The sequence below is a fragment of the Larus michahellis genome, chromosome 2, assembly GCF_964199755.1.
Source record: "Larus michahellis chromosome 2, bLarMic1.1, whole genome shotgun sequence".
NCBI classification, from domain to species: Eukaryota; Metazoa; Chordata; class Aves; order Charadriiformes; family Laridae; genus Larus; species Larus michahellis.
The window spans coordinates 45923470-45939165 of NC_133897.1; the positions used below are offsets into that span (position 1 = coordinate 45923470).

General features: G+C 37.7%; 1 protein-coding gene across 2 annotated transcripts in view; it reads right to left on the minus strand.

The window, feature by feature from the left end:
* Positions 1 to 15696, minus strand: part of OSBPL10 (oxysterol binding protein like 10) — a 117841-nt gene that overhangs the window by 70052 nt on the left and 32093 nt on the right. For both annotated transcript variants that reach the window (XM_074575110.1, XM_074575109.1), the window contains exons 2-4: positions 14634 to 14809; positions 12814 to 12893; positions 1030 to 1221 (exon numbers count right to left, since the gene is read on the minus strand). In XM_074575110.1, coding sequence (XP_074431211.1) covers positions 1030 to 1221; positions 12814 to 12893; positions 14634 to 14809 — 448 coding nt within the window. The remainder of the gene's footprint in view (positions 1 to 1029; positions 1222 to 12813; positions 12894 to 14633; positions 14810 to 15696) is intronic.

Here is a 15696-nt window from a genome sequence, read left to right on the forward strand (position 1 = left end):
AGGGAAGTTTTCACTTTTAATGTTGCTAGAAGAAAAACAAGCATTCTTCATCCAGATATGTAATTTGAGTCTTCATTGTGAGCACACGCTAAGAATTTATTCAAAGTCTTAATATGAAAGGTGTCCATTTCTAAAACATTTAGGGAGTATAAACTTATAAGCAGACTTTTGAGATTGCAACTTGAGGGGGTGGGGTAATTATTTTAAACCCACGTGATAGCAGAATGCTTTAAAGCAGCGAGGCTGCCAACAGTTTCTTTGGTAGAAGAGGTGGAAGGGGGACCTTACACAGACATTATTAGAGAATAGCAAGAAATTCAGACAAAGCAAAAATAACGAGGGATGAGAGAAAGATGAAAGTCAGTTCTGTGCAAGTCTGCCATCGTATTTAAGCTTAGAACTCTGTACTATTTTTGTTGTGTGGAAGACAGACTTAAATTATATACGAGTTATACTTCTTAAACCCTGGTAAACACACTTTGAAAAAAACATGTTTTCTTGTTTGCTTTTCACGTGTTTAATACAGACAATTCCATCACACGGCCAGCAATAGAAACCTCACAACAAAATTAAGACGACAGCCATATAGAAACTGATGAGTATGGGAGCCATGCCTTCTTTCACATTCATTCATCAGACTTACTCAAGTTTTTGTTTTTCTAGTTATATTTAAAGGCTTCAGGGCCCTCTCTCTAACCTGAAAGGTTTTGCTGCATGCAGCTTGAAAGAGATGTTCCTCCAGCACTGGAGCACCACTGCAAAGTCTGAGACCTGTGGCTAACCTACTTCCTTTTTTAACGATGCGCACACACTGATTTTAACATCGGCACAAAAAAGCCTGTATAAACCAGACTTTAAGCTGAACCAGAACTAAAGACCGCCTTTTTCTCAGCGAAGGGATCAAAACAAAGCAGTCAAACATAAAGTAGGAAACAAAGAGAACTGTTAACTCGCCAGGCTTGATTGCTTATTCTAAAGCAAAATAAGCATTTAGAAGTTCTAGCAAAACAGCAGATTTTTATCTCTTACCTCTCTGACTTCATGGAGTTGACCAGAACGTTGGCTCTTCGCTCTTCGAGCAGCTGCAGGTGATTTGTGATGTGTGATGGTTACAACAGTTGGACCACTTTGATTCATATGTTTCTGGCCACTAGGAGATGCAGAATTAACTGTCCCAGGCGGCAGCAGAGATGAGCTTCTACTTCGCGAGGATGAAATGCTCTAGAACAAGCGATGAGATGTTGACATCAGCAACCTTTACACAAGTAAATAATTTACAATTCAGGCTATAGATTTATTCTACTTCCCTCACAAACCTAAATCTGGAGGCGTAACTGTGCTCAGGACTGATTTATTCCTTCTGAACCATCTGCATTGCTCAGCAGGGATCCTCTTGGAAACATTGCAACTACCGCCTTTGTTTTTTGGATGGTCTGAAATTGGCCTTCACAAAAATCTTCACAAACTCTTACATATTAACATGCTGCTAAGTTCTCACAACCATACTTTTTAGGAAAGATTAGGAAGGACTTTGCAGACAAAGTAATAACAATGCCAACACAAACATTTTTTATTAAGCCATTGACCTATAATTCACCAAACTGGTGTGAACAGCAAGGAAGAAAGAAATAATCTTAATGGTTTCACCTGATGAACTTCTGAAACAGCGCAGTGCTGGTTCAACATTACAGGAACTGCAATTTTGGCAAGGCAAATCCACACACCAATTAAACACTAACATTTAAAACAAAACATGGCTTAAAGAGTTAACACATTTTGGAATAAGCTTGGAATAAACCCTAAATACAAAAAAAGTCAGAAATAAGTCTCCAACAGTATCTGCAGTGTGAATATTCTTAACACACAACCTATATAATCAGTCTGAACATTCAAGAACTTTCTCTGTTCTCATCTAACCGTTTGACAGTGCTGCCATTTGGTTTGTCTTCTGCAGCCCTTAAACCTGAGTCTTCCTGGAAGTCTTTAGGACAACAATTCTCAATCAAGCTCAGATGTGCACTAGAACACCCCAGGACATCATATATGAGAGTGTAATATTAAAGACCTTTTCCTTTCTATTTGAACAGATTGCATCTGTAAGGTGAAAACTGAAACAGAAAAACTCTTACCTCATAAAACACAAATTGCTTCAGAGCGTGACATTTAGTAGCACCTTAAGAAAGTGAGGTAAACATGTTGCCCTATGGGTGAAATACAAACCTTGCACAAGCAGTGATGGCAGCCTTCAACACTGCTGAGACAGTTACCGTCAACATGGGGTACTACTCTTGAGTCTGCTCGCAAGTGCACAAAAAATATTACTTGGGTACAACTTCTTTCCTTATCCCTTACAGGTCAGACTTTGGAATTCTGTGGTAATTTCATTAAAAGACTTTAAATCCAAGGCGGACGGGTTCCAACTAGCACTGGAATTAAAGCCAGGCCTTCTGTTACCACTACACTGACTGTAAATGACAAGGCAGATTATCTGCCACTGCCAAGAAGGAAAAGTGAAATAAGTTACATGAACCCTCTGCCACCCCCACACAAAACCAGACTTCAGACTTTTTGAAGCATTTGAATGTTTAAAAAATGGGTTAACATATTCCCAGCATGCAGAGAGCTGCCACACTCAATAGAAATAAGCATTATTCCATTGGTCTGGACTTACGTTTACAAACACTTCCAAGAATCTGCCTGACTCTGTTTTTGCAACAAATGTATTCTTTATTACCATGACTAATAAGATCATAATAATAAGCATCTGTAGAATCAGACATTCAACAACTATCCATCCCTGATGATAATTCACAATTGCATTAAAACTGGATTTGACGCTAAGGCAAAAAAAAAAAGCACGGGGGTGGAATTTGTCAGAAGGGCACAGAAGGTTGCTAGGTTTTTAATCCATCTTCCATTTGAAAGAGCACTGCTTAGACATAACTACAATTAAAATAAGAGCCAGAGAAAAAGGTATTTGTGAGGAAGAAGGGGAACTGGGTGCAATTGAATTTCCTTTTTCAAACAGAAGTTTCACAGTAAAAGGCTATCCCTAGTATGTAATAGCAGAATACACTTAGTGATGTTTCTTTTTTAAACTGACGAGCATCAGAGTACTTCTAAACTAAATACAGGATGCAGATGAAGAATAAGATAACTTATTTTGTTTTCAGCATAAAGTCAATTTATCTCCCAGTTTAATAAAAGTTGGTTTTTGAATGAAATCTTCTGAGAATCACTGACATTCTAGTATCATGCAATAACAATATTAAAAATATTAAAAAACTGCTACTTTCATACAGCTAAACTGATGCTAAAACTCAGATAAACAGCAGCAATGTAAAACAGTCAGTTTAGTCATTAGTTTTGCTTGAAAGAAAACAACACTCTGTGAGAAGTGAAGTTTTATTATGTTGTGATTTTCTTGGGGGGGGGGGAAGTTAAAGATCTGCAAATAACAAAAGTAACATAAAACAAATATGGAAAAATCCATGCACCGTTTCTATTTAAATACAGAATCAGGAAGGAATTTTAGGAGAGGAATAACTTTCAAAAAAAACAGCTGCCAAAATAATCTCATTTAACCTGAACACTTTGAGAGATATGTTCATATATTGAAATGCGTGTATGTTCTAAGTTAGTATCTATATCATTGATAATAGTTGGCAATTCAGTGCTGTTTTTCCTCAAGACAGTGTTTCAAACTGCAGTGTACTATCTGCAGCTGACCCGCTGCTCACAACAAACACCTTGACTGCAGCTCACACCTCTCACTTTCTTTCACCATGTCACCTAATATGATATGCCTTTCACCAAACCCCGCTTACGCTTGGGAGTCACAAATTTGATAGTGAACTACTAGTACAAAAGCTGCTAGCGAGCTGTGATTTTTTTTAACTGGCTATGTATCACAAATAAGTTTTGAACACATTTCCAAGAAACAGATATGCCCATCATTTTAGGAGTCTCTTAATCCAGATTAGTTTTTTTTTCCATGCAAGATTTGCTCTAGTTCATACCACAACTCACTGGGCGACATCAGCTACACTCCTAAACTGTGACTTGAGGCAGAACAGGCGTACCGTGGGCCCACAGTGCATTTAGGATGGCTTTTCATTAAGTTTTGCAAAGGCATGTGGCAGCTCACAGCAACTGTTGGTCATTTAGGACATGGAGTTTGAGAATCAGTGGAGCAGGAGAGAAAAATGAGGAAGAAAAGCCCGTCTGTAGTATCAGTAGTGGGTGATGCTCAACACGCCTGTCCTGCTACAGGGACACTGGGTAAGCTCAAATCTCTGTGTACAGAAGTCCACAGCCTGGCAAGGGCTGACCATATCACGCTGCCCGGTGTGACAGACATTCAGCTGCATGCCTTGCCCTACAAGAGTGTTTGTTATACGATCTCTAGGGAAGGATAACCTCTGCCAGTGAGCCTCTCCTAGAGTCCTCTCCTTCCCTTCTCAGCACAAGATAGTTATCAATCCTATGCAGCTCACCGAATCAGGAAGATTGGCAATCGTGAATTTGGCACAGTCTGTGCCAAATATCAGAGCCGAATACGCTGAATAGCTCCTACAGGTCTAAAAGTAGGTTTTCCTCACCTCTTTGTTTTCTGTCCTTTTATACCCTTCATCCACCTAGTGACCCCATGTTTCCAACCAACGTGCCAGAAAACTCCACCAGCCCACAACACAAATTCTCTAGCATCTAATTTGGGATTATTCTTTAGAGGACATCTACAACATACAAATTCCAAATGAGCTTAGCACCAGGACCTCTGGCTACCCATGAAGCAATCCACAGGCAAGGCCCCGTGATAAATGTAAAAAATTACAACTTACAACTTGCAAAAGCAGTCACACACAAAATGCAGGTGAATTTTTGCAGGAGACAGTTTCTACAACCACTCCAAACCTTTCAAATTGGGGGTCCACTCCTGAATGCCACAGAGAACAGCAGCAGAGAACTGTGCCTGCTCCTCCAAGGAGACAGGGGCGGCAGCTCATTCCTTCTGACAGCTTCTTCCTGCCACTGCCAGAAGATGCCTCTCCGGGAACTATACACTCAGCCCTTCAGGCGCTGATGAATTCTACAACACATTGTCAACACCTATGTCCCAGCCAAATGCTTCACTCCTCTTTTGCACAAGTTTTTCCAATTAAGCACTGAATGACAGGCATCTCTTTCACATTGATATACAGCTGTGCAAAAATCAAAATTTTCCATTTTTATTAAAATGTTAAAACCTGTGTGATGTTTTCCACAGCGAAAAACACTCTAATTACATATCATACTACAACAGTCATTAAAGTCACTCTCCCAGGAAATCAAAGTAATGACAGTAACTGAGGGATCTTTACTCCTAATCCCCTCTTCCCCATAGCACTGCTGGTATGACTGCTCTGCCCCTCTATTATCATATCCTGTTTTCTTTGGTCCTACTGCTTTCTGGTTTGCAAATAAATAAATAAATAAAAAGACAGTGAAAAATCTGATGAAAGGAAGACATAAGCTCTTCAAAAATTAGTAATGCATGGTGCCAATAATGAGTCAAGATATCCACAGGCTGAAGCATCCCAAAAGGATTACAAATATTCTTTCCTGAGGCTACACTTTGCCATTGCTCCAACAGTTTGCCTGCTAATAAAATGAAACTAATAAAAGAATAATAAAGAAGCTAATAAAAGATTAATTTCTAACTGTGTTCATCTTGGGTTTATGACCTAAAGTTAGCTAAAGTACACTTAGCTAACACAGAGTTGGGTTAAGAATTTTGCTTTAGTAGACTGTCCATCTCCAAGAAAAAAAAGCAGCATAATGGATGCTTCCATTTGGATATCAACAATCCTAACAATTAAAATAATGTAATTGTACAACAGCAAGTTCCAACAATACTAATCTTTTCATGACTCACTCTCCCTGGAGATGGTCATTCCTGCTCACAAAGATGCTGAAGTGTTTTTCACCATTTACCAGAAGCAAACAGTTTTGTTTATTTTGTAAAGTAAATGCAATGTTCCAGAGATCAATAAACTAATTTCTGAAGTGAATTACCATAACTGTTTATGGCCAATAATCATAATTTTCACAGGCTCTGTGCTATAGATGTTGTCTACAGAATAATAAATACTGAAATGACATTCCTTTACTCCTTTGCATATATATATAGCACAGAACCAATCCCTACGTGCAGCTTTGGAGCAATGAGAAGTCTCATGCCGTCAGAAAGTAATTACAATTTTGAGACACCACCATTCAGTATTTTAATTCCCATCTACTTCTTTTCCAATGCATCCTAAGTAAACAAACATTGATAAAAGAAAGATATGGACAGAGATCTGTTTAATTTACATTATAGTCATTCACAAATATTAAAATGCAAATGACTGAATCTACATAACATCCAAACTTCAGCCCTGCAAAGGAACCGGCTTATGATACGCTTTGCACATTTGTGTAAAGCACCATCTATAGTACTAACTTTTCCAACAGAATATTACAGTGCTGCATCATCTTCTATAAGGCAATACATGTGTCTGCTTTTAAGCAAGAGACTATGATAATCATTCCATCATAAAATCTTTTCTTTGTCAAGAATTACTCGAGCAAGCTCGTGTTCAGTTGTAAATGGATATTTTTTTTCAGTTTCTGTAAAAGGATTTTGAAAGCAGAAAGCTGTGAGCAACTCTTATCTTCATGCAGCTTCCAAAGGCAGGAAAAAAGGTGTCAAACACGCATATCTACAGCCAAGCACTGCTTCCTTCTCAGCCTCACCACTGTGAGGATTTCCAAAGCATGTTTTAATTAGAAGCACCATTCTTTAGTTGACTCCTATAGGTCAGGGACAAGAGGAGGAAGCAGACGTGCATACCAGAGGAGGGAAGAGTGAACTTGCTCAAAAGGAAAATAGGTTTGATGTGCATAAAGGAACCAAAATGTGCAAAAACAAAACTCACAAAGACTTGAAACTTTCACTAATCTGGCTTTATGAAAATGGTTATCAAGCAGATGTTAAAAATACCCAGTGAATAATACACTTAGAAATGTAAAGGTATCTCCACGGCCATTTATTAATAAGGCAAGAAGAAACCTGATAAAACTGAAGAAGGGCCACCAAAGATCTGATAGCCATTTTTCCAGCTGTGGAAAAAAATTACACACCTGCCTCAAAATGATTTGATAGCAAGTGTTGACCTCAAACTTTCAGGCATTACTACAGCTGAACGGCTACTGCAGTTACCACTGAAAGGGGTAGGTTTGGACTTTTTTCTCCACCATCTCTCCATGCTGGCTCTGAGGCCCATTTGACCTCATGGAGAGCCGCGCCAGGGAGTTAAACCAGAAAAGAAACAGAGAAGCAGCCATACACAGAGCTGATCTGGCTCCCCCAACTGCCTTTCCAAAGAGATAGATGATGGTTATAACAGGCACCAGGAGCACTCCTTGAGGGGAAAGTGAGCAGGACAGCCTCTCACAGAGGCATGCAGTCATCAGGTTGATTCAGTTTTAAATACAAAGCCTCAAACTACACCAGAGAAAAGTTAGGTTTTGGCCAGATCCATTTCAGCCATCCTCCATTCAGGAGGAAGATGACAGCAGGGCTTTACCACTAGGGGTTGCTGGAAGCAGAGTCTAGCTTCCCCTGTATCACTGCTCATCCGATTCCTCAGTGGGCTGCTCAGGTAACTTTAACAGGATGCCATTTTTTGTTTCTGATGCCCAAGCTAACACAGAACCAGAAACACAACTGAGCCCACACAAAGGGTGGCAGCAGAAGGAAGGGTATTGGACTCACATTTACAGCTGCAGGGAATGAGCAGATGAGTTCAGCTGAAACGTAAAACCACATCATTCAATTTTTAGCAGCTCATGTGTGCAGCTCCAAACCAGAAGCTGGAACAAGGGGCAGTCTACCTCCTTATTCTAGCACAGACCTAAGCTGAAAGTAACCATCTGAGCAGAGTTTAAGAGAAGCTACTTCACAAGGTCAAGGTTTCTGTTCCCTGCCACATTCCTGATACACACTGAGAAATATGAGGGTTATATGCCAATCCAGCAACTGATCCACATGTTGGAATTAAGAGCTGGTATAAAAACCCGCGTGTTTGTTTTTCGTAGTGCTTTTACAGCCACCATCATTAAACAGTAGAGAAAAAAGGGGTATGAAACAGAGGAACCAACAAGCTTGTGACAATTTATAGACATAAAATTATTCTTTGAAGTTACCATAAAAATTATGCATAAGCCTTCTTCTTCTTCTTGGAAGCATTTTATATCACTGAATTCCTATTTGACTAATGCTTTAATTAAGACTCATAAAATAATATTCACTTAGAATAGTCTAAAAAAACAGCAGTCTTATCCAGACATAGAAGACTTCTTCCAATACAGTGTGATTTGGCACTCTGTGGAGGTTGAGCCATCTGTAATTAAGTGAAATGAGACTTGTATGGGAATACGAAGAACATTAAGGCTATCTTACAGCATGGGAATTATTTGCCAGAGAACATTATCCTTTTACTGCTTTTTTATCATTAAGATGTAAAATTTAATTAAAGCAAAGTGACAGACTTAGCTTGTGTCACATCCAATTGTTAGCAGTATAGCTCACCTTTGGACCATTAATTAGGATGCAACTAAATTTAGTCATTAGTATATAACTTTTTTTTTTTTTTTACTTTTTTTTTTTTTTTTTAAATTGCTGCTCTACTTAATTTCCTCCACCACTCCAGTCCCCAGCTGAAGCTTTAAAGATAGCAAGGACAGCAAGTCATACAGTAGCATTCTGAAGCAAGCAGTAGCTCTGGAAAAGAAAACCAGTGCTGATCTGGATCCAGTGCAGGAAGAAGCAATGCTCTCCTATGAATATTTCACAGAAATAGTGTCATAGCTTCAGCTTTGAAAAACATTCTCCAAACTCTCATGTTTTCCTATCAATCTCCTTTCAATAATATCTATTCAAGATTTTTAAAACGCATTCTCTCTCTCTAGTATGAAAGGCCTGTATCTAAGAGTTGCTTCACTGGTATGCTTGGAAACTTTCCCACTGCTTGCCTGGTTATCCCATTATTTTTCCCCAGTTAAACTGTGTCCCACTTTCATAAGATAAAACATACCCCTCATTGCATATTTTACACTTCCCATTCCACCTCCTTCTCAAGTGTATGACTCCTAAAAAAAATAGCTAGAAATTTCTGCCTCTCGTTCTTCCTGTGAAAAAGATGAGTTTAAGATGTAGAAGCTGGGAGCAAACACTCAGGCTCCAACTTCCCAGATGCAGAAACATGCCAGTTCCCAGCAGAGACAGAGCTTGGATTCTGTTCAAACTCCAGAAGTTTAAAACACTACTATCTCTCTCCTGTTCATGACGGCACTATGAGAGACAGACAATTTGCAGTTATGACTTACTGCAGCCCTCGAAGTACGGGGAGATGGGGGAAGAGACAGATCCAGCCCTGTTGCCAGTAGACTAACTAATCACATCGTGACACTCCTATCAATGGTAGGGCTATTTTAACAAAATACAAAAATACGGATTTTTGTCAAGTCCTCAATTATGCAAAAGGAAGTCAAACACATACCCTTCTCTGTGTCATTATAGACCTTCCTATGTAATTCCAGTCCCTAAGCCCAACACAAAAAAAACCCAAATCTGTAAGGTGGCTAAAATAGCAGCATGCTTTTTTATGTAAATTTAAATATTTTCAACAGCACGTTTCCACTCCCATGCCAATAATTATTATACTAAAGTACTTTCACCTACAATAGAAAGGAAAAAAACCCACAAAGAAATGCAGCAGTTTTTGCTTCCCTTACCTCCTACCAGGCAGTGGTTTTGAAGTACGAAACTTTGAGGAAAAGAAAAAAAGAAGTTATAGAAATGCTTTTTTTTCCTCGTTTCTGGAATCTCTGTGAAGAGATATCTGTAACCAATGTAACCAATATCTGATCTCCAAAGTCTAATCATTGTAGCATTAAAGCTTTTGATCACTTACTTTCTTAGAGAAAAGCAGAGAGAAGCTTTAAAACCCACTTGTAGGTGAAATCCAAGTTAGCATTATATGCAATGCTAAGGTCAGGGAAAATCTGCCTCTTTGATAATACTCTAACCCTGAGAAGATAGGAGGAGAAAAGGGAAAAAATTATATTGAAAAACAAGACGCAAATCTTGTCAAAAGAAAGGTTCCTAGGAACAGGTAAGCACAACATTGCTTCAAGTACGGTGCACTTCCGAACTAAGAAGCAGAGTCATCAGTGGCCTCAACTGGAACACATAAATTCCCAACATTTTATTTTCTGGACTGTTAAGTTTAAAAATACAGAAGATATAAAATTTCTATTTGCTCTGTGGCTTACAAGAGTGGGGAATTAAGAGCGCTTCACTAACAAAAACGTCAACTGAAAAGTGACCTAGTCTGATTTTAGATGTAGACTTGTAACACAGAACTAAGAAATGTATTTTAATTTTCTTCAGCATTTCTATTTCATACTAAATGGATCCAAGCTAATTAAAATTTATGACTGGCTGTACCAACCAAAATGAATCTATACTGTGGCATTCTCTGTCAAGTTTCTGTAACTGATCAGTCTTCCAAGAAAAACGCATGAACCCTTCTCCTGCTGTTTGAAATAAACTTTCACTTGGTTCCTCAGTTACGTATGCCCACCACTTCTCAGTCAAGGAAATCCTTTTATTTTCTTGCATGCTGAGCCTAGGAACCAGAAGAAAGCCACAGCAGTGGTGAGTCACTATGCAAGAGTACAACTACAAGTCTAGAGAGATGCTCCCCATTCTAAGCCCTTCCTGTTTCTAAAAGTTGCACATTACATCTTCTGGGTCAGACGTCGTCTTTGTATTTAGTAGCCCCCCCACTCAATTAGTCAAGACTTTCTAATAATATTTTGCCTTTCAAATACTTTTCAAATCTATATACACTTTTGGCATCAAAAGCATTCCTGTTTTCATTCATCTCCTTTTATTTTGATCCTGTTTTCAGCTCATTTTCTTTGAGGCTCCTCCATACTGCTATTAACAGCTAGAAAATACTTCCTATTCAGCCACTCCACAGCACTCACTAACAGTATACTTCCCTGATTTGCCCTTTCCCTTCCCATCATCAGAAAAGAGACTCCAACATAGTCAAGTTTTGTCACACAGAGTTCATTCTGTACAGAAGAATAAGAGATGAAAAGTACTTTCCCCCACTCCAGTGTTTCTGTTTCAGAAATGGAAGGGGGCTGATAAAAGTATTCAACATAAGTGTTCGACAGAGTTAGAGCAGTCTAAGTATTCTCCCTTTTGTTCTCTGCTCCTTTCCTCATAATCCCTAAAATTCTACTCGATTTTTTTGCACCACTATTAATTGCTGGACATTTTCACTGTTATAACACCAAGATTTTTCTCTTGACATATAATTAATTCAGAACCTATCAAAATATGTAGATAATACTACTGCAGGAGCTCGACATGGAGAGGCAGTATGAAAAATTCTGAACATAAATTATTACCAAGTGCAACAGTTTTTACCTAAGGAGGAAAAATGATCCAAACTTCACTTACACAAAATCAGCTTCAATTCAATTACTACCATTCTGAATGAAGTTTTGTATTAGAATAGACACTTCTACAGAATTATTTATCAGGATGGGGCCAAAGGAGAAAAACAAATCACATTAAGAAATATTACCAAACTAATAGAGAGTAGAAGTATAAGAATCAATTTTCCATTGCATAAGTCTCTGATATCATATACACTCAGAAACACTTCTATTACCTTGTCACAATACATTATAGATGCCAAACATTTAAATGGGTTCCAGAAGTGACTAGAAAACTTATTGAGGAATAATTCATTGATGGTAATTGAGTATAAAAAGTTACCGTCTCTATCTAGCACAGAAAGTCCCTGAGCTGCAAATCATCAGCAACTGTATGAGTATTCTGACCATGCGGAGTTTCAACTTTCTGAATAGTACCGGGCCACAGCTATATAAAAACCATATATTTTATCTGTCATGCATTACAATTGAAAGAGTACTGAAACACTGAAGTTACTTATTATCCTTCAAAAAGGGTTTTAATTATACCATAATTGCTTCCTGACAAGTCCACATCACTCACAAAGAAGGAAAAAAGGTTGGTTTCATTTTATTTCACACATTTCAGTGAATGCCAGTCCCCTCAAAATACCATCCATCTTTTCAAAGTCCAACTTTCAAAGACACTCAGGATCATGACTCTAACTGCAGTTAACATAATACTGATATTGTCAACAGAGAACAGTCCAGATATTTATTCACCTGTCTGAAATATTTACCTGTTTGAGGACAAAAATTCTGACATCACTTCCAAAGAGAAATACATATAAATCTTCATATGATGACCTTTCATATTTGGTAAAGTTGAAGACTGACCACTGCTAACATTTAACTGAAGCTTCTATAATAAGAGCCATTAAATTTTATAAAATAAAATAAAACTAGTATCAGTTAACACTTTTAAATACTAATCAGGACATCACACAGGTATTTATTAATAAACTGTTGATCCAGCCACTCAATTAACCATTTATTAACAGCATCCAAAATGCACTTCATTAATTTCTCATAAATAGGACAGTCTTTATTTATTAAGATCGCCCAATTAACTTAAGTCTGCTCCAGTTAGTGAGGAATGACAACTTGTTGCTTTTATTGATAAACCTCTGAACACCAGCCCACTAACTACAGCAGACAGTCTATTATCCAGATCGTGCCATTCTTCACCTACACCACTTAAAATATAATAGTTACTTCTCCCTCTTACTTATTTACCTTAGAATTACCTTCCTTGTGATGTTTGGCACAGGATCGAAGCTGAGTTATCCAGTACTGTTTCTCCTTTGCATCAGCAGCTAGAACAAAAACAAGAAAATGCAGGGAATCACACATAAACCAATACTCTTTTTTTTGTGTAAGAGGACGTTATGGGGTCAGGGTGGGGAGGAGAGAGATTATTTATTGGTTAGGACGTATTATAAATTCTAATTTACGCTACGTAATTAAGTACATGTAAATTCTTTAGTACAAAACATCCAAACTTCAACTTAAGATGCTGCGGCCAGGTGGAAGAGATAAGCTCATCATAGTTATCTCCTCCAAGTGTTATTTAAAAGCAGAATTACCTCATGATGAATTTTTTTTTTTATTTTTAATCCACTTTTCTTTACTCATCTCTCTGTGAAGGACAAGGGCCACATCACAGCATTTAAATCAGCGAAATCTCTACACTCAGGTTGTCAATCAGCTAGTAGACAAGCTACCAGCTCCCCAGATACTTTAGTACTTCTGTTTTAATGTAGTTCAACTAAATCTCTCTTTAAACCTGTGTGTCATTCACTTAAAGACACAAGAATGAAAAACACATTTTCCCCCATACATCTTTGTAAAACGGCTTTAAAAATTATTGAAAAGATTGTCTGCAGTCCATATCAGGTGGCTCCTGTGTAATATGAATAAGTATAATTAGGAGAGAGGTTTGTTTTGTTTTTTATTTTTAAACAAAACACTACTAAAGCAATCCTAACTAAGAACAGCAATACAGACTGGATAATTTCAGTAAATATTTTCTGTTACTTCTTCTGCTATTAAGTATCTCAATGGTTATTGACTCAGCATAAAAATTATTTACTGATTTGAATCAAATTCATAGATCTCATTCAATTAAAAGCAGCACATTGTAAGTAGTTTATAATCTCAAGTGATTGGAAAAGCCTCATAGTGGAACCACAAGTGTTCATGATTTCTAGCTGTGCAAATTCAGAAATATTTTAGCAGAAACTCTCCCTGGTTGTCTTCTGTTTCAGTTCTACATATAAAACAGCATCACTCTGTACAACAGGGGAGTCCTACATACTCTGTCCTGCTAGCCAACTGATAGACTGTGGTCAGAATAAAACTAACATAATTTTAAACTTCTGTTACACGTCACTTTTTTAATTAGTGTATTTTTTTACAAACTAGTTTGATATGAAAGTATCTTGACCAATCAGCTATGCTGAAAATACCTTTGAATCAGAATTCTGGGTTTTTTTTAAGAAAATAAAATATCTAATGTAACTCTTATATACTCTATATTGTCTTTCTTACATTTGGGAGCAAGGGAAGGCAAAATTTTATTTTAAAGGTGCATTCAGTTATTCCAAGACTGACAAGAACAGAGTTTCTTAACAGCCTTCTGAGGGCATTTCGCCCTTCTCTGACCCATCAGCACATTCATTACTGCACATTATCTGCAGGGTGGTGGCAGGGGAGAACAATATTAGAAGTGAAATGCTATGCTGTGGACAGCAACAAAAGCAGCTTTTTCTTCCTTCCGAAGCAAACAAGATATACTGTACAATCAAAACGCCACACTAGCAGCTGTAAACTGCATCTTCCAGCGCTTAAAGTCTATATATTGTAAATTCACACATATTTAACTCCAGATTACTGTTCCACTATGGTTTATAACATAGTATGTAACAATATAGCTGTATAACCACTACTTTCTGACAGTATAGGGAGGTAAAAGAGAAATGAGATATGACAGAAGAGATGCAGAAGCAGGAATGGGAGAGAAGAATGACTCAGCTGGCACCAAAGCGGCGCTGTACCTCTCAATTTATACATCTCTCCATTAGCAGAGTAGACCACCAACATGTGTGGCACTTCATCACTGGGCGATATTATAGCTCCAGCTAAAGACAAGGTTCCTCGTGGCTTCTGGTTTTTACTTTGTTCATTCACGAAATACTGCAGAATCCCCGTCTCAAAGTCCAGCACAAAGTACCTGTTCAAAGAAATTGTAATGGTATAGTATTTCTGTCAAAGTTTTTCATCCATTTGCTCAAATAAGAGTACAAACTGATCTTAAATCAAAATCATAAACAAACAAATGTGGTTAAATTTGGTTTTGTAATAACTCAATTTTATAAGGTACTGTTATTTTGATCATTAGGTTTGGGTTTTCAAGGGCATGTGTAAGCTATTCTTTTATTCATGTTTCTTTCAGATTAATGGTGAGGTTTGCATACAAGACATAAAAGCAAGGAAAGGAGTTTTTAATTGAAGAGGTTCCACTGAAGAAGTATGAGACTGCTTCACCTGGGGGGGGTTGGCCCCTCCCCCCCCCCTTTTTTTTTTTCATTTATAACCTTGAAAGACAATGCTAATTCCCCATAACTAGTCTTTTGAAAAGGTGACACTGTTTTTACAGAGGGATGACCACAATTAAAGATACCATGGTGTTTTAATCTTTGTGACAATATTTTACATGCAGATGTGGAGTGTAATTTTGAGAACTGGACAACCAAATTGAACATTCAGTTCCCGATACGCACCAGGTAGGAAGTATGGACACCTGCGTATAAGAAAACAATTAGGAGGAGAGAGAAGTAAAGTCTAAATTCTATTTGGTCATTCTGCTAACAAATTCTAACAAGGCAAAACCATTTTTATTGATGATCATATATTTAGGATCAGGAAATACTCAGACGGTAAAAATTCAGTAGCCACAAAGATTTAAAAAAAAAAAAAGTTTTGACGAACACAAGCTGTTCCACAATAAACCAACTACTAGGACTGCAAGATCATACAAACAGAAACAAACTCATTACATTGTCCAAGTGCACTAAATGAAAGTGAAGATGTTTCAAACTTAGTGCATCAGTTTCAAGA